We start from the raw sequence: 19,461 nt of genomic DNA, 5'->3' as shown, positions 1-19,461 counted from the left end.
ATTTACTGAATGCAGAGTTGACAGCCCGAAAGTAGGCAAATTGGGCTACCTAGCTCTTCCAAAAATAGCTTGTCTTTTCTTTTAACTTTCTCATTATGACAGACTTCTCTTCCAAAAATTTGACAAATGAGAGGACTGAGAACTCATGTCAAAAGTTTTTCTCTTCGTATTTCTGGTTCTGTTAAAATGAAATATGGCTCCTGGAAGTCAGACAAAATTTCCATCACTGGATTTTGTAAACTGATTTGGATCAGTTTGGTAAAACTTAAATTAGACCTTGCGATAACTGATTCTACCGAATTGGCTTAGCGCTTGGTCCAGAATTAATAACGGGCAACACAACTTGTGCCTCATTCAGACCAGGTCGTAGTTTGGAGCTGGCGTACGTCGGAAGTTCCGTCCACAGGTAAACCTTACTGCCCCAAATGAACATTCCTTCCAGTTCCCTCTCTGAAGGTGTCGCTTTTCTCTCTCTCTCTCTCTCTCTCTCCCGCTCTCTCCAGGGACCCTCTGAAAATCCAGCAACTCCAGAACCAAATCCGACTGGAGCAGGAGGCCAGTGCGCGGCACCCCCCGCCCGCCGGCGCCCCGCGCAGCGCGCCCCCGTCGCCGCCCTTCCCGCCGCCGCCCGCCTCCCCCGAGCTCGCGGCCTGCGCGTCGCCCGCCTCCGCGGAGCCCATGAGCGCACTCGCCTCCCGCTCCGCGCCCACCATGCAGTCCTCCGGCTCCTTCAACTACGCGCGCCCCAAGCAGTTCATCGCGGCACAGAACCTCGGCCCCGCGTCGGGCCACGGAACGCCGGCCTCCAGCCCCAGCTCCTCCAGCCTCCCGTCGCCCATGTCCCCGACCCTAAAGCAGTTCGGCCGTGCGCCCGCGCCGCCCTTCGCGCAGCCCTTCGGCGCCGAGGCCGAAGCTCCGTGGTGCCCGTCCTCGCCGTCGCCCCCGCCGCCGCCACCCCCGGTCTTCAGCCCCACGACGGCCTTCCCGGTGCCCGACGTGTTCCCGCTGCCGCCGCCGCCACCACCTCTCCCCAGCGCGGCCCCGGCCGCCCTGTGCGCCTCGCCCACGGCCCGCTTCGGCCACAGCCAGACGCCCGCGGCCTTCCTCAGCGCCCTGCTGCCCTCGCAGCCACCGCCGGTGGCCGTCAACGCCCTGGGCCTGCCCAAGGGCGTCACCCCCGCGTGAGTGACAGCCGCACCCCCCCACCCCCGCTTGCCCGCCCCACACACCTCTACCCTGGTGCGCCCGCTAAGCCCCAACCCAGAGGTAGCGCTCCACCATTTTCGCGTCTTTCCTAACGTGCAGTGTTTAGATTCTTGTCACGGCAGCCTTACCAGACTATTCTTGCTCAGCTTCTTTACCCGTTACCAAGATCAGTCCTTAATCTTCTGCGTTAAACAGTAGAAGACTCGTCAGAAACTACCCAAAATCTATGCAGGGCTCTCAATAGTTTTGCCGATAGTGGCGTTAGCTACCAGATAAGAGCGTCGTGCTAAGCAGTTCACGTATGTGACCGCATTTGATACCCTCCTAAGAGGTATCGCCGCCCCACTTACAGCTGAGGATTCCAGTAGTTCCAGAATTTGCTCAGGGTCACTGTAGCCACTCAACGGAGATTTGAATTCATGCCTGACTCCAAATCTTACCAACGAACCACGCATTTTAATCTCTCAGCTCAGTGTTATAATAACTGTGGAGGGGCTTGGTCATTAAGTATACATCTTATGTTTTTGAAATATCTAAATTAACAGAATTAAAAAGTAAGCCTTTACATATATGTAGTCATTGAGCAGAAGGAAAAAAGACACATAAATGTCTTCGTGTTATCCATACAAGTAAGTGAGGACGGGTGCAATCTGGTTGAAGAAATGATGTACCAGTTCTGTCCCTGACTAACAGTAATCTCTAGGTAGACTACATGGATCCTCAGTCTCAGTTTTTCTGTTTTCAGATTATCTAAGCACTTGTCTTTACTTATGTCACAACGATGATGTGGCAGCCGTCTGAAGTCTTTAAATAGAAAACTCTATGAGGATGCAGAAGATGACATCTACAAAGTGCATTAAAGCCTTCAAAAGAAATCTATCATATAGGTGTTTGGCACATATTATTGATGACTAAAAGCTAGCACATACTCATTTTACTGCAGAGTTCAAAAGCAAGTGCGCATCAGCAAAGGTCAAGCCGCATTCCTCTGTCTCTGAAATAAACTCTGAAATCCTACTTCAGAGAGAAAAGAAAGACACTCTACCAAAGAATAAAATGAAAAGACCTAAGAATTTAGGTTCTTTTCATTCGTATGAAAAGGTTTCCCATTGGGGGATGTACTATACCACCTTAGAGATGAGCGTTGCTATGCTTGACTTTGACAAGATGTATTGAGGAGCTTCTGTTAGCAATGTATTGTTTCGATAGGCACTTTCTAAATGTTGATTACATGAATTCTATATTTGAATCTGGCTTCTTCTCAAATCTTTATTGGAAAAAGCCCAAATGAATACATAAATAAGTAGAATAAAGGAGGTGAGTTTGTATAGTAATGTTGTGATAATGGGCTTCTACTGAAAGTTGAGCGACTCAACTTGGCTGAGAAAACTTTTTGTTTTTCTCCCGTTTGTTGGTTTTCTTTGATTTGACTGCTAGGAAATGAAGTATTCTCTTGCCACAAAGAAGCTAACTGTTAGATTCAAGAAGTGGGAATTTATTGCATGACACTCTTTTGTCCCTCTTACTAGGAAATGGTACCAAATCTTGCTTCCCAGGAAGATAAGCACTTATCTGTGTAATATTTCTCCTACTGAACAAAGACTAGACTATCAAAGGTGTTGGGTCGTCATGCCTTTTATCATCTTAAGTAGAAAGTTTTTTCTGATCTTTGAAATTCTCTTAAGAATATATGCAGTTCTAAGAGCTTACCTCAAGTAATAGAAGCATTTGTCTCTTATCTATCATAGTTATTAATTTTATGGAGTAAAATACTTTATAATTGTTACCACTAAAGAATCTAGCAGCTCCTGCCATTTCTTAAAAATGAATGGAGAAGTCATCATGCTAATTTTGTGGAAACTATGGAAAACTGTACCCAAAGATAGACACTGTGACACCAAAGGTAAATGGCCATATAGGCTGCAGATTTTTATCTCTGTGCCAGTCCAATAGGCAGGCCATCATTATATGGTTACCCTTTTGTCTCCAAGGAATTTTCCATTTGCTAAATCACACATACTTCAAGAATTCATTCTTCCGGTTTGATACATGTGACTTTTGGAACATGTTTCTCCTCTGGTATATTATGGGATCCTTCATTTGTGTTCTGAATTAAAAATGAAAAGATAGCTATTTTTCCATCATAATAATCCAAATGATTTGCCAAAGACCGAATGTCCCTGTTAGGGATGCCGTGACTACAATTTATGGCATCCTTGAACTTGTAGGCACTGGCAAACTGTTGTCAAATGAATCTTTTAAATTACTTTCATTTATATTTCACTGTGAATTTGTGATTATGATAGCAAATTCATTCCACGTATATGTGTAATTTATCTGGTTGAATGGTTTTGCCATATTTGTCAAGTACCAGTAAATAGATTGATTACACGTGACTCAGTAAGTAGAAATATGGTAAGTTGTTTTTTGATGTGTTGTTTTTTTTTTGCCTGCCTTGTTTTATCAAAATCTTAAATATAAATGTCACTTATCTCAGTTTTCTTAATCATCAGTGGCATACTAGTTGTTTTATTCTGTTTGTATGTTTAACATTGTCCTCATTTCAGTCCGGAAAAGGGTAGGCTGGTCATGCACTAAGTTTTTAAATAGTCCATGAAGGTAAGGTTCTATTTCTTAACATGTCTGGGTAGCAGAAGTCAGTCAGGGAACAAAGGCCATGGATGCCAGGGATATAGCACAAGGTCAAGAAGGCCAATGACAGTGAGCTGGACTCAGACTCACAGCAACACTATTTGGTTGTTGGTTGATTGTGGTTTGGGGAACTTCCGCATGTCCAGTTCCTCCAGTGCCTTTCTTCCTTCAGGCAGCTACATTCTTCCCCAGGATGACCGGGGTCACTAGCAGCTTCTTAAAGCTGTGGACAGACACAAATGTGAAGCTGACTAAATGGGGGCAGTGAGGAGAAAACGTGCCTTAGAAAGAAGCCTGTTTGCATTTCGATAAAATTCATGTATCCTGCTCGCCTCACAATTGCTGATAGTTAGGTTTACGGCTTCTGTTGCGGTCACCCTGTTCCTCTATGCAGTAGATCTCCTCTGAGATGGTGGGAATCCGGGGGATTTGGGAGTGCCCCCTGGGAAGAGTGCAGCAGTAGTGTGTCTGGGTGAATCAGGTCAGAACTGTCCCTGAGAACCAGATGGGCGCTGGTTGGCACTGTAGTTTTTGCCCACCTTCACATTCTTAGACTCTGTTCTCATAAGGGAGTGCCACAGAGCCACAGTGCTACAATGTTTTATACTCTTAATTGCCTCTTCTGTATGAGTAGGCCTTTGGTTTGAAATGTTATCCCATGTTTGTCAAAAGGAAAAGCATGTGTCAATAAGAGCTTTTACATGGATGTATTCATGAGAGCTTTTATTCTGTAGGTACTCAGCTCTTCACAGACATTATCTCATTGTCCCTCTCTTTCTCCCTGATTTGTAAGAAACAGGTAGGTGGGGACACTATCATCACTCTGCATTCAATGTGAGCATGCCAAGAGGCGAAGGGATTTCCCAGGGTTCTGGAATAAGCCTGAGCAAAGAGGGAGTCGCATGCTTAGCCTGGGTGTATTACCCAGGTTGATCTCCGACAAATCTGATGTCTGCTCTTTCCTGATCAAAGAAAACAGCTGCAAACCAACAAAACAGAATCCCCTAAATCTTAAGGAAAAGTTCGTAAAGATTTATTTGTATTTTAGCCAGTTCTCAAGTCAAGACAGTGGTTAGATAGTAACTAACAGAAAAGACAAAAGCTGCATTGGACTCTGCAGACATTATCTCGGTATTCCTGTCTTTCTCTGATCTTGCAGGAAATAGGTAGGTGGGGGGGCCTCGTCCGTCGTTCCTCGTCAGAGGCAGAGGCCTAAAGGGGTTTCGGGCCTCCCCAGGGTCTTGTTATTGGGTTCACTAGGATCTGAGAGGATTGCACAGAACGTTGCATCCGATCCCAGACAGCTGTTTTCTGGCAAATTAGCAAGTGAGCTCTTGGGGTCTGCTGTGACTGATGATGATTCCGTTGAAATGTGTGCCCCAGGAACAAGTCAGAATCAGACCTGCTCATTTTGGATGGCTCTGTACCAAGTAGTGGTACAGTGCACACACGTGTGTGAGTTTATTCTCTAGAGAAGCCAAAAGAGAATGTGAGAACTGAATGTATTTATAAAGGCATCTATTTTCCTTTAGGTATGAGCTCAGGTTATCCGGTTGTACCCTAACAGCTTTGGCTTCAGTTAGAAAAAATAGAATTGATATAAAAAAACTCAGTTTGTGTATCTTGGACTCTTTTATGTATTAATTCACACATTACATTCTTGAATATGAGGGATTCCTGAATGCCAACATGTTAATGGTTCTGCTTACTGTGAAATTTTGTGGAATTTAGTTACTATTAGCTATCACTGAATATGAGAGGAGAATAAGAGGACTTTCAGTAGTTAGAAAAATTCTTTGGTTGCTAGATAGGCACATTATCTCTTAAATCGGTGTTGTACTCTGGAGATCTGAGTTTCTGGAATACACTGATAAAATTGACCTAGAATAGTATCTCAAGGACGGGATACTTTCAAGATTATTCAGTAGCCCAGAAAAAAAGAAAACCTTCTAGGATTTGGTGGTGGTTGCATCTGCAAGATTTTATCTTCCAGATGCATGTGTATATGTTTAAGATGTTTTTACCCCCCAACCACATGAATATTATTTTAAAATGGTAAGTGACTTATGGTTGAAGCTAGAGTAAACAGATCAGTAATATTTTTTGCAGAGTTGGGCTGAACTGTGTATACACTGAAGTATTTATATTCAGTGTGGGAGGTTTGTATGAATTGTTTACTAGTTGAGATCTGCTTCTGAGTATGGGTTTTTGTGACGAGTTCTGGTTTTAGTAACAGTTTACTTTGAATTAGCATTTAAGCATTTTTTAATTGTACAGACCATCATGAAAGGAGATCATCTCTTTGTCACCAAGTACTCTTTTTAAAATTTCCTAATGAGTTGTTGCTCTTCATTTATCAAAAGTGGTGCCATTTGGGAGAACCAGCCACAGCCATTTTACGTTAAATTCCAACAAAGAATTAGTTTTATAGGAAAACAAACTCAGTTGCCAAAACTTTGCCTCGAAAACTTAGTAACTATTTTTCTTTTGTTGCCTCCACCACAAAAGAATACTCCACTTTGGTTTCTACTTTAACATTATATGTGAACTCTAAACTCTTTGCTCAGTTTTAACACAGTTGCTTGAAGTGTTTTTTGAATTATGTTAATCCAAATGAGATACTCTCTGAAAAAAAGAAAAGGTTCCATATTAAAACAAGGGTGAGAAGTACTGTATCCTATACCTCTTTCCTCAGGGTTCACAATGCCCTGGTGACCCTGCCAGATTCATTCAGACCTAGTGACCTTTGCATCGCCTAGCTGTCCCTGTAGGTCTTCATACCGTCACTTGGGCCTCAGAGGTAATGTCACCTCCCCAGACTTGTGATTGACCACACTGTGTAATATGGTCATCCACTCACACACCCGTCCATTCGTAGCACTTACCACCCTCCTGCTTTGTCCCTTCTTCCACCCTTTTATTTCCTGTCTCTGCCATCCCCACCATAGAATATATTTTTTCTAAATACAGTCACTTAGTTTTGTTCAACACTGTATTCCGAGCACCTAGAACAGAGTTGAACACTGAGAAGCCAATCAATAAAGGTTATTTGCACCCTTTTGGAAACCAGTCAAGAGTTTTTAGCATCTTTTTAAATTCCTTTCCCGCTTTCATTCTGTTCCCCTCAGCCAGTTTCGTCTCCCTGATTCACTTCCATACTGGACAGTTCCCATTGGCCTCTCCAGAGCCGCCCTCAGTATGCCAGGCACGGATCCAAGTGCTTAATATGTCTTGGCTCGTGTCATTTTCCTAATAATCCTATGAGGTATATGCTATTAATACCCACATTTTACACTTTACAGAGGAGGTACTGGAGGCATGTAGCCATTAGTAACTAGCCCAAACCACAGTGTTTTAAGCAATAAAAAATGAGATTATCCCTTCTGCACCTTTATTCCTGCTGAGTCTGAATTCCTTCCTCTCCCATCTCTACTCGTCTGCATCCTCATCATCTTCCAGGATCCCAGATTCTACCTCTTTCAGGGAGTCTTCTGCAGTCATGCTAGCCAGCACTCTCTTCGACTTCTTTAACTCCCATTGCACCTAGAATTACTACAGCATGGCTTGTTCCTTCATTTATTCTCTGACTGGATTATCAACCCCTCCGAAACCAAAGACCACCCTGCAGGATTTGACTATCTTCTCCTTGTCATGTAGAATACTTTTTAGACTATAGTGATAATGCTTTTGTTGTATTCCTGTTTTTCACTTTTATGCACAGGATTTCTAATGCACAGAATTCCAAGAAGTCATCAGGTGACACAGTCACTCACCTTACAGACCAACTCTGGAGTTACAGGCTTAACAGAATCTGTATTGATGTGTTTGCCCAGCATTGTGCCGTACTAGATACTCAATAAGTATTTGTGCAGTGACTGTTAGACATTTAAAAATCTTTCAACTGATTGATTTGATTTCAGTGTTAATTGTTCAGAACCAAGTAAATATGTGTACCTTAAATTCTGTAAAAGAAAATAATGTCTTTAAAATAGCAGGAAACAGAGATGAAGTAAATGCTCCTCTAATGCTTGTGATCTTGCTGTGTTTAGGGAATCCCCTTGTTAAAAGAAACATAGAATGATCAGGGTTTTTATTTGGGTCAAAGAGTAATTTTATTTGTACTCTTTGAAACAATAAAATATCTGGGTGGCAAGAACCCAAACCAAGGTGAATGGCTTCTCTATGAAATGTCCCAGAGCAGTCATGCCTGAGTTCCCTACAGAGTCCGAAATACTGAGAAATGCTTTGTAAGCCCAGGACTTATTCTGTTGTGAACAGACAGGTGTTTACTTGTTCAAGACGACTTGTGGCTGTCTTTTAAAAGACCAGTTCTCTGTTTCTGTTGTTTAGGTGATCTCTTCAGTCCTTGATGGCCGCGCTTTGCCCCTTTCTTTCTTATTTGTGCAGAGAACACGGCTCTCAGTGTATTGTGCCCGCAGAGACACAGGGAAGCTTCTGTCATCAATGCTACATGTCATCACACAGTTGTGCAACTCATTTATGTTGTCAAGTTTAAAGTAATAATGGGAACCCGTGTGTTCCAAGTAATATGTGATGTAACACAGAGCTGGCTTTCATTTTACCTTTCAGGTGACTTTACAACGTACCTCTTCTAGTTTGCAGATGTTAAGGCTTTAGTCAAAAGCAGCACAGAACTTTATTTCCAAAACTGTGTAATTTGTATGTGTTCTGAGCCTGACTTTTTACATGTGGTTTGATTATAGATGGCTTTGGGACAATTTTTCTTGCCTGAGGGGGGAAGGTAGAGAGAGATCAGAAGTGAAGATAGAGGGGCGCCTCGGTGGCTCAGTCGGTTGAGCATCTGCCTTCAGCTCGGGTCATGATCCCAGGGTCCTCGGATCACTCTGAGTCGGGCTCCCTGTTCAGCGGGGAGTCTGTTTCTCCCTCTGCCTTTTCCCCTCCCCACCCACCCTTCCCACCCCTGCTCTTCCTCTCTCAAGTAAATAAATAAAATCTTTTAAAAAAACTTATTTGGAGAAAGAGAGAGCCCAAGCAGGGGGAAAGAGGCAGAGGGAGAGGGAGAAGCAGACTCCCCACTGAGCAGGGAGCCCGACTCAGGGCCTGATCCCAGGACCTGGAGATCATGACCTGAGCCGAAGGCAGATGTTCAACCAACTGAGCCACCCAGGCATCCCCAGTAAATAAAATCTTTTAAAAAAAAAAAAAAGTGAAGATAGATAGTACATCCATTCACTTACTCCATGAATATTATTTTCGGGTCTGCTGTTTGACAAGCACTATGATTAACCAAAGAGTCAGGGTGTGAGAGAGAGCATTAACAAGAACATATATTAATAAAGTTTGATGAGTGCTATGAAGAAAAGAAACATGGTATAAATAACTAATGGGTAGACTTGGTCAGGGTCCTCCTTTCCAAGGGGACATTAAACTGAAGCCTGCAGGCTGACGACATCTGTCCTAAGGGCCAGAGGCGCCGGGCCCAGGAAAGCTGGCACAGAATACACATTTTCATTGAAGGACTGGATGGTTCTAAAAATTGAGGTTAGAAGTCATGATTCCTATGGCTCTTGCTGTTCATGTGTCACAGCTTCACTGCCCCGCTCCTTAAAAGCCAAGATCAATTCCCAGGCAGTAGGATACAACAAAGTCTGACCTGGTCTTTGATATTCAAACACAGGATATCACAATCTTTTCTTTAATACCAGTGTTTACCCCCCTCCATTTGAACTTCAGGGCAAACGACTAGAAAAGGAAGAACCTGGAAAAGCTGTCAGGGTATTTTCTGCAATAGGCATCAGAAGACTCGACTACCAGTAGATTAAATGCTCCTGGTTTATTGATCTACATAACAAGTGTAGGGGCAGGGGGCTCCACGGGTAGGTCACCCATGTCCCAGAAACATCATCAGGGCTCCAGGGTCTCTGTCTTTCCAAGCTGCCGCCATCAGCATGTTGCAGGTTCTCCCCTTATGCTCAGTGTGGGTGTGGCAGTTTGGGGCATTTTGACACAGTGGTAGCCAGTAAAAGAAGGGGGGCATTTCTTCCTGTGTGTTGTTTGTAGAGGTGAGAAATGTTTAACTAGAGCACCTCCCCCTTGCCCCCATCTCAGCGGCAAGGCTCCATCACATGCCTCTAGCCACACAAACCACTGTCCACGGGATTGAGACCACTCAACTTAGGTCAGTCACCCCTGAGTTTGGGGAGGGGGTCACCTTCTCTAAGCACATTGGAGGGTGAACAACCCACAAAATCAGGGGAGGTTCAGCAAGGAAACGGGAACGGACGGGAGGGGCACAGGCCTCAGGATTCCACGGTATTACTGCTGAGGGCGGAGTGCACCGCAGTTTCAGGATGTTCTGTTTTCTCTTGCCAGTGTAGTGACTGTCTTGTTCCCTACATTTTTGGGTAAAATGGTGAGAAGCAGAGAGTTTGGTGAACTTTGGTGTTAATTTACATCCTCAGCCCTACTAGGGCTTTCTACCTTATCAGTGACGTGGTATCCAGCACATGGTGCCTTGACACATTTGCAGTAAACCTTTCTTTTAACTTAAATTGTCTTATTATAAAACATAAATAAGGAAACATATACAAGGTATATGTATAGTTTAAAAGAATAGTAATAAAAATCATGCCTGTTTCTAGTACCTTTGAAGGCTTCCTATGTCACCCTCCCCAGTCACGTCCAGAACTGCCCCCCCCGAGAGATAACCACTACCCTGAATTTCTGAGTTAATCCTTCTCTTGTCTTAATATGTTTCGCTAAGTTTATTTCTCGAACTTTTTTTATGTATCAGAATCACCTAGAGGACTGGTTAAAACACAGATTGCTGGACCCTAACCCGAGTTTCTGATTCAGTAGGTCTGCAGTGAGTCCAAAAATCTGCATTCCTAACAGTTTCTCAGGTGATGTGGGTGCCGCTGGTCCAAAGAACACCCTTTAAGAACCTCTACCCTGGCAGAAGACTGCCTAGTTTTTGTCTGTTGATAAACGGGAGCATCTTTTATGTATTCTTTAACTTGGTTTTTTTAAACTTGACATTACGTCTTTGAAATTCAACTTGGGCGATATGGGTAGCTACAGGTCATTCATTTTCACTACCGTATAGTATATTCTATTTCTCTTGAATCTTTACCCACAGCCCTATGAGGGAAAAGGAAGGGAAGTAGGAAGCAAATTGCTTAAGGCACCAACAAAAGTGATTGCCCACCCATCAAGCATCCAGCACCAGTGACCCCTGGCTCACATGGCCCAGGGCATTGTTGCTGCCCTGGGAAAGAAAAGTTCTGAGGTGTCACTTATTTAAGAGCCCCAGGCTCTCCAGGAGGTTTAGGAGGCTTAGGGTGTTGGGGGGTACCAGGCATAGCAGGACCTTCAGACCTTCTAGGGCCCTTTAGCATGAACTAGACCTTTTGTAACATTGGCCTCCTCTAATCAAATCAGGATAGAAGGGAAGATAACCAACAGTATTTGCTTAGAATGAGCTAGACACTGTTGTTGAATAAATTGATTGCAAAGGATCAGAAGGACTGAACTTACGAAAGTATGAAAGAAATAATGTTCTCTCTCAAATCTTCTCAATAGCCATCTATGGTATATATGTTTATACTTATTTACAGGAAATGTTAAGAAACTTGCCCAAAGTCACAAACCTAATACCAGGCAGAGCCAGATTTTAAACCCAGCTGTGATTACAAATCACATTGTGTTTTCACTTTACATTGCTGCCTCCCTGGGACTAAAACACAAGCCTTCCCTATTCTTGGCATTTGTCTAACCACTGAGACACACTCCCTAAAGTATGTCCACTTTCTCTGAAAACTGGTTCCAGTTAGTGTTACCCAAACAGCGAAACCAGCTTTCATGGTTCTTTCCATAATTAATGGGAATAGATATAGCATTACAAAAGAGTGGGCATTGACATTGACACATTGTACTGTCTTTGTTGGACTTGAATGTTTGACTTGGATTTATGTGCCTGACAAGTGACTCCATTGCCTTGTGCTTTTGTCCTGCAGGGGATTTCCAAAGAAGGCCAACAGAACTGCTAGAATAGCTTCTGATGAGGAGATTCAAGGCACAAAGGATGCTGTCATTCAAGACCTGGAACGAAAACTTCGCTTCAAGGAGGACCTCCTGAACAACGGCCAGCCGGTACACAGAGATGGATTTGGGGCCTGAACTTGGAATATTAGCTGCCCACATCAGAGAGTTCTTCCTTCACTTTGGTTCTTATACTTTGTCCACAAAATTGATTTCATTACCCCTAAATCTGTGTTCTTCTTAGCATTATGGCCTGAATCTGGGGGAAAGGGAGAAAAGTGGAAAGGCTTCCCTCTACTTGGCCTCCACTCTTTCCTGCATTCTTGGAGTGAAGTTAGCAAGTTGGAGATAAAGAGGAAGGGCTGATTTTACGGTGGGGAGTAAAACAAATGAGGAATTGCAGCATTACAAAGAAAAAGGAACAAATCTGGGCTGGGTAGGAGGGGGAAGGTATGCTCTGGAATGATCTATATCTACCACAAGTACCAAAAGGAGAATGTGGATTCTCTGGCATGTACTCCTTCTATACAAAGACTATCTTTACTGAGGAAACGGCCCCTGAAGTCCAGTACTGTTCTGGGAGACCATTACTAGATACTGATTCCGTAATCTGAAAGGGTAACGCTTGTTTCACGGTATTGTTCTGCTATCTGTACGGTAGATCTGGTAAACAATATATGTGTAGAAGACGTTTTCACCATCGGACTTAAATGTTTCCTCACCAGTTGTTTCTCGTTTTTTACCGACCCTTCCTCTTACTACATCCGAGTATTTTTAAGGGGACAGGAAGTCTCACAAATAAGATTTCCCAGGTGAAGAAAAGGAGCCTTTGGTGGCTTTATTTTGGAATTATCACCAGAAAAATTGGTCCGGCTCTTAAGTAGAAGAAGAAAAGGGCCTCTTTGTATAAAAGCTCCCTCTCAGATACCTTTTTCAGAGTAGAAAGCCCTCTGTGTTAAATATGTTTTCTAGGAATTTTAATTCTCACACATTGATAAATAAAAATGTGAGAACAGAGCATGTTCGATTGGAAAGGTGGAGGGTAGAGGAGGGGTCCTGAATGCTGCTTTTAATTATTAGGGCATCCTAATCTGAGTTCAGGAAGATTAAAATTCTAATGAGATCTTGTGTTGGTCATTCATTTCATTGAGAATAGAAGATTTTCACAAAGGGAAAAATATTTTTCTCCCTGAAATAAGTAATTGCATGTGTAAATGTGCATACTCTGGAAGTTTCCCCTGGCTCTGTCAACTAAAGCCTTTGAAAGATTAAAACAAATACTTATGGGAACTTACTCAAGGCAAGTAGAGACATTTCTCCAGTTTTTTGCGGTTTTTTGGGTCTCTGTTTAAATGTTCCTTATGGACTAAGAGTCTCTTGGTTAAAGAGACTTAAGCTGTTAGAGCATACTATGTATATTATATGTTTATCGATCTGTTTAGCAGCAAACGACATTCACAAGTTCCATAGATTTCCGCATTCGAGAGTTTAAAAGGACAACTTTTTCCTAGTGTTGCATATTATTCTGTTACTTATTTTTGGCTTCTGTGGACAGGGCTTGGATATCCACATGGCCTAGTGGTTTAGAAACAAAACTGAAGTAAATTTGGCTTTTACTGGTAGCAGGTGCATTCTGGCAAAGGACTAGGTAGCAAATTGATACTTCTGCTTATAAGGAAAAGGGTGGACATTACTCCAGTCCTACCTTTGATGTTGATGCAGTTCTCCATGAAAACATTAGGAAGGCTTTTAAGAGAGCAGGTATTTAAAACTCTTTTTGAAAATTGAATTCAGTGATTCTTTAACAGATGTGAGAAAATTAATTTTAATAACAACATACTTGGACTGAGACAGTCCATGCACCAAACACCTACCTCGTCGTATCCCCACCCCTTCTTTACTAAATAATACGAACTTTAGGACTATTTGTCATTTGGCACTGACGTGTTTCACTTCCCGGTTTCAGCTGGGTCTAGAACAAGCAATTACTGGAAATTGTAAATTTATTCAACATATTTTCCTGATTAGAGTTTCCAATAGAATTTGCATCTATGTTCAGAAGTTGGGAAGTTTACTGAAGTAACTTCTGTATTTTTTTAAGATTCTGCCTTACTAATTATTCCCTATTTTTAATCAAACACTTGTTTATGGGACAGAGGGTCTCTGAAAGTTCTTCCCAGACCTGTAATTCTAAGGCATTTTAGAACCAAAACTCAAAGGCAGGAAACAGCCCAACAGAGAGAACAAAAATGCTGGCATTTCTTCTGTGTAAGAATGGCCCCGCAAATGTGTTTTGGCCAAATCTAGAGTCCTGGCTGCTAGATGCAAAAACATTGCCACTTTGCCTGATGGGCAAGCAAGCAGTCTGCCTCTGAGCAGAATCTCAAATTACGGATATTAGTTTTGGCAAGTATCTTTCGCAGTCCTTTTGCTAAGTCAGCCATGTGTGACCATTCCTTGTGGACCTTTACAATTGGCCTACATTCACCTGCTACACAGCAGCCTAGGAAATGTCCGTAGAGCTGAGAACCCCAAGCAGAGGGGACCACCGCTGCCCGCTGGTCTAAAACTTCCCTTACCAGAGGCTGGGAGCCCACTAGTCTGGTTTGAAGCTTGTAGATGGCTATGGAAAGACCATTTCCTTTAAAAAAAAATTTTGCTATTTGAATATCTCTTTTCTCTATATGTATCACGAAGGATTAGGACATGACAGCTATTTTCTGTGCGGCTTCTGCCTTGTTTGGTTATTATATTCACCTTGAATTTGGGCTGTACCAGTTGGTGACCCCCAACACTGGATTAAGCCACTAAGACCGGAAGAGGAGGTGACAGAACACCAGAGGGAAGGGAAAGAAACAGACCCCTTTTACATACAGGCATCTGAAGGTTGAGAGAAAATAGTTACAGAAAACACCAAAACTCATTTTTTTTAAATTCCTTATCGTGAGGCAGTATGTAATTGTGAATTTTCTAACTTTGTAATTTTTGTGACTTACTTTGCTCAGAGGCTAACCTATGAAGAGAGAATGGCTCGTCGACTGCTAGGTGCTGACAGTGCAGCTGTCTTTAATATTCAGGAGCCAGAAGAGGAAACAGCTAATCAGGTACTGTGTTCCTCTGGACTAATTAGAGAAATAGTAATTATTCTGCCCCCTCTGCCCATCCTCTTTGTGGACACTGTTCTTGGGATCAGTTCTGTGGGAAGTAGAGGGCAAGTCAAAGAAAAGCAGTATTAATATCACCAGTCACGCTCACAGCTAATATTTACTGAGCACATAGCATGTGCCAGACAGGGGTGTTAAGTGATTGATAAGAGTTATTTCAGTCAGTGATACCTGTTCTTTTTATCTTCTTACTGATCAGTTTAGTCTCCTTTTAAGTATCGTTCTGATTTTCCCGTCCTGTGTTTTAATGCAAAACCGCTTCTGGGGAGAAACCTATTTTCACTGAAACTGTGCGAAATAGGTAGTGAATATTTCCATTTATGTTCTTAACATCTAGTCAAAGTAAAATATCTGTATAGAAAAAAATGTCTTTCTTTTCCTTCACATATACAGTTAGAAATCACTAATCAGCAGAAAACCTAAATGGCTATTTTTGTACCCCTGCTGCCGCCAAAAAAAAGTCCCTTCACGGATTTGATGTAGCTGTTTTATAATCTCCACTGCTTCTGCTTGGAGTTTCCAGATGTAGTCTCAAGATTAAAGGAAGCTTTTTAAAACGTTTAAAGGATCAAGTAAACTCTCAGAGATGTTGAGAAATAGCTCTGCCTTCAGTATCTGAAGATCTTTCTGTGTTAAATATTGCTGCCACAAAAATTTCACTTAAGAAAGAAAACTAGAAATCTTGCTAGATTCTTATTTCTGTTATTAGTCTTCACTTCTTTTTTTCTACCATTACAGGAAATTGGGTCTCCTCATGCTTCTGTAGGGAGTCCTCTGGACGGTCAAAAGGTTAAGCTGTTCACCTTTCTTCTCCTTCCGGTCTTTCACTGTATCTGTTTTCTTGTGTTCTTCCTCGTTTACCTGTGTATCTGTCTTGACTGCCATATATTAATTACAAATACTGTGACCAGTGTCTGTTTTAATACCAGATGAACAGAATTACTGTAGTGTGCTTTTTGTCGTATATTACAAACTTGGATTCTGTCACTAGTGAATACTCTGAACTGTAAATTGTTAAAAGTTTCTCATTTGTTACACCTTTCTGGGGGGAAACGCGCTGATTCTTAAACTGATTAATTTGATAGTAATTAAAACAAAACAACTCCTGTATTTTTTGCAGTTTTATTCATACTGTTGTATTTCTTCCCTCAAGACAACAAAACAGTTTTTTAAAGGTGGGGTAGCTTCTTTATGAGAAAACCTAGTTAAAACATCTTTTATTTGTTACTAAAGACAGTATTTTATAATGGGCTGCCTTGTTTCCATTGTGCTTTTTGTAAGCAAGTGAACTGTAGGATCCCCCTTCATTCATCACCATAGGATGTTGATGGCTACTCTGCTTTTGTCTTTTTAATCAGAATTTTGACTGTCAATTCCATTTTTCTTTTAAAGAGGGTGGAGAGTACTTCCTACTAGCTGCAAAGCTGAGGAGGAGTTCAGAGGCTATGTGGCTGAGGATTATTAGGAGTGAAAAAAAAAATGCCATGTTTTCCATTATCTGCTTGCTGAAATGCTCTGTACCCTGCAGCTGCTATAGCCACGCGCACTGCCACCTTTCTGAAGTGTGGCACTGCCCTGCACAGCTTTCACCTACAGAAAGAAACCGGTGTTCCATCGTGTTTTATTTTTATGAACAGTTTAGGAATACAAAGCTGTTGCCTTTTTCTTTCTTTCCCCACACCCCCAAGAGAAAAGAGAAAGAAATTCATCTTCATAGTTTTTTTGGGGGAGGACGATGATAAGACCTGAAGACAGTTTGAAATATCATGTATACTTACTTCCAGATGTTTTTTGTTTTATATGGAATTGGGTTGGGCTCAGACTTGTTTTTAAGTCTCTGGTAAAAAGATCACTGTCTTCTGAGTGCCTCACTGGAGAGGAGAATAAGACTCCTGAGACACATGGGACCACAAGGGACTGAGGTTGCTAACATGACCTTTTTTTGCCTGATACAGGAATACAAAGTCTCCAGCTGTGAACAGAGACTCATCAGTGAAATCGAGTACAGGCTAGAAAGGTCTCCTGTGGATGAATCAGGTGATGACATTCAATACGGGGATGTGCCTGTGAATAATGGAGTGGCGCCGTTCTTTGAGATGAAGCTGAAACATTACAAGATCTTTGAGGGAATGCCTGTAACTTTCACATGCAGGGTGACTGGGACTCCAAAGCCAAAGGTAAGCTGAAAACATAGCTTTTTAAGAGTCCTGTTTTCTGCGGAAGTTTAGCTTCCAAAATACAGTGTGTATAATAGGAGGAAGAGATACAGACTACCTTTCTCAGGACCCATGATGTAAAATGTTTGAAGTACTATTTAAGTTCAGGGCCTTCCTCAGGAGGCATTAGAAACCAAAAAGAGTAGAAGGGTAGAGTTTGGGTTTGGAGAATAGAAGAGGAAAATAACAATTAATCGCCAAGACCTTTTCGTACGCCTACAGCATTTACTCATGTGCTGTTATCAGTGTCACTTCCAAATTGCAGGTGACTGAACTGAGCTCAGTGAGGTTTGATTAACTTGCCCAAGGTTAGGGAGCTGGTGAGCGGTCAGGCTTGAACACCAACCCCATGCTGTGTATCATACAGAGAAGCAGTGCTTACCATGGATTATAAAAACTTCAGATCTTTAATCTACAAAACCAAAGCTTCCTGTATTTACAAAGGGACTAGGGGCCAGAATACTGGTGAGAAAGGATATTCAAAGGAACTTCTGATACTCAAGAGGACTAGGCTGACCTAGATTGAAGTCCTCTTCTACAGACACATGGAAACAGCTGGATAGAGTTGCCCAGTCTGTAAAGGGAGGCGAGAATAATTGCTCACTAGTCCAGAAAGCAATAAACAGAATTACACTTTTCCCTGGAACTTGGAAGAAAAGAATAAAAAAGGTGCCCATGAGAAATGGAAACTCCACATTTACACTTTCATATGATATGAAACCAAAAGCTGCAAAATTAATATGAAATTTAGTCCAGGATGATTAAAATCCTTGTTTCTGGCAGAAGCAAGCAAAAACTGCCCTAGAACACTCTTACAATTTGGGGCATATCAAACTTCGGTAGGTTAAGAGGGAGGAAGAAGAAATTCACAGTAAAAACTTACAAACCATATGAGAAACAAATGAGGATCAGTAGCAAAAGAAACAAGAAAATAGAAGCTCCAGTATTGCACACTACTGAATGGCCTTAAGCAAACTATAAAATAACTATGTTTAAAATGATTGAAACGATTTTAAAAGAAATAGAAACTGGGGGCACCTGGGTGGCTCAGTGGGTTAAGTGTCTGCCTTCAGCTCAGGTCATGGTCCCGGGAGTCCTGGGATGGAGTCCTGCAACGGGCTTCCTGCTCAGCGGGGATTCTGCTTTCTCCCTCTGCCCCTCACCCCACCCATGCTTGCTACTCTCTCTCGCTCTCAAGTAAATAAATAAAAACCTTTTTAAAAAATAAAAAGAAATAGAAGAAATAGAAACTTAACAGGACAGTACCAAAGCCCAAGCAAATTTGTAAAATAAGCATATAGAAATGAAAAATACACTCACTGAAATTAAAAGCTTAACAGTGGTATCACAGAGAAAGAGCAAAGAAAATAGCCTTCAGTTTTCAAATGCATATCTACCTTCTAATAAGATGAGACTTTCATAATAATAAACTGTTAGAGAAAACTTCTTTATTCTTGGCATCATTTGGATAATTGCTCTGTATTCACAAACATACAAATTCATGTACTAAAAATAAATGTGCAGCTTATGAATGAAACTCAACAAGAAATTGTATGTTAAGCTTCCAAAATCTTCACAAAGATCCCTTGTTATTTTTAAATCTTACTCAAGGCTTAAGGTCATTAATTAAGTTCTAAGATCACTAATTCTTGTTTTAAAGAACGCTGTGTTCACCTGAAAGATGAGCCGTTGTGTTTAACATAACTCTGCTTTTCTAGTAGGAATTTAAATGTTTCACAGCTGTGAGAGGCTTAATTTTTTAAGAATTTTTATTGTCTTCTTTCACCTTCCTTCTTCCCCTTCCTCCGTCCTGTCCTCACTGCGGTTCTTTTTCTTCCACACGTGGTATATAAATTACATTAGGACTATTAAAGTATGGGATATTCATCATGTCTAAAAAAATTACATCCTTTTTTTTTTGCTTTTTTTTTTTTCATTGTATTCTGCCCTTGACATGCTTGTTCCATATGGAAACATGAGAAGACAGGAAAGAATTTCTAATTCACCCTGTTTTCATCTCTTGTACCCTCCCCTTCCCTCTGATTAGCAGTCTTGGTAAAATTGTTGGAACTACTTCTTCTTAATTCTCATTTGAAAGTCGTATTCCAAGTACAATGAAGGTGAGAAGTATGATTAAAGGAAAGAAACAAGTCTGAAGAACTGGCGTGGCAAGAATGCAAAAGGAAGAAATTGTATACTAA

General features: G+C 41.8%; 1 protein-coding gene across 3 annotated transcripts in view; it reads left to right on the top strand.

Moving 5' to 3' along the window:
• The window catches only part of PALLD (palladin, cytoskeletal associated protein), a 388,100-nt gene that overhangs the window by 345,749 nt on the left and 22,890 nt on the right, over positions 1 to 19,461 (top strand). The window contains exons 10-14 of one of the 3 annotated variants that reach the window (XM_088021011.1): positions 504 to 1,181; positions 11,856 to 11,991; positions 14,886 to 14,984; positions 15,783 to 15,833; positions 17,000 to 17,221. In XM_088021011.1, coding sequence (XP_087877137.1) covers positions 504 to 1,181; positions 11,856 to 11,991; positions 14,886 to 14,984; positions 15,783 to 15,833; positions 17,000 to 17,221 — 1,186 coding nt within the window. The remainder of the gene's footprint in view (positions 1 to 503; positions 1,182 to 11,855; positions 11,992 to 14,885; positions 14,985 to 15,782; positions 15,834 to 16,999; positions 17,222 to 19,461) is intronic. The other 2 variants (XM_028104419.2, XM_028104420.1) reach the window with 2 other exon arrangements.

The sequence above is a fragment of the Eumetopias jubatus genome, unplaced genomic scaffold, assembly GCF_037043125.1.
Source record: "Eumetopias jubatus isolate StellerSeaLion01/CBP00866 unplaced genomic scaffold, mEumJub1_p1.0 scaffold_2, whole genome shotgun sequence".
NCBI classification, from domain to species: domain Eukaryota; kingdom Metazoa; phylum Chordata; class Mammalia; order Carnivora; family Otariidae; genus Eumetopias; species Eumetopias jubatus.
The sequence above is the reverse complement of the archived record's forward strand: the minus strand, read 5'-3'. Positions and strand labels throughout refer to the sequence as shown.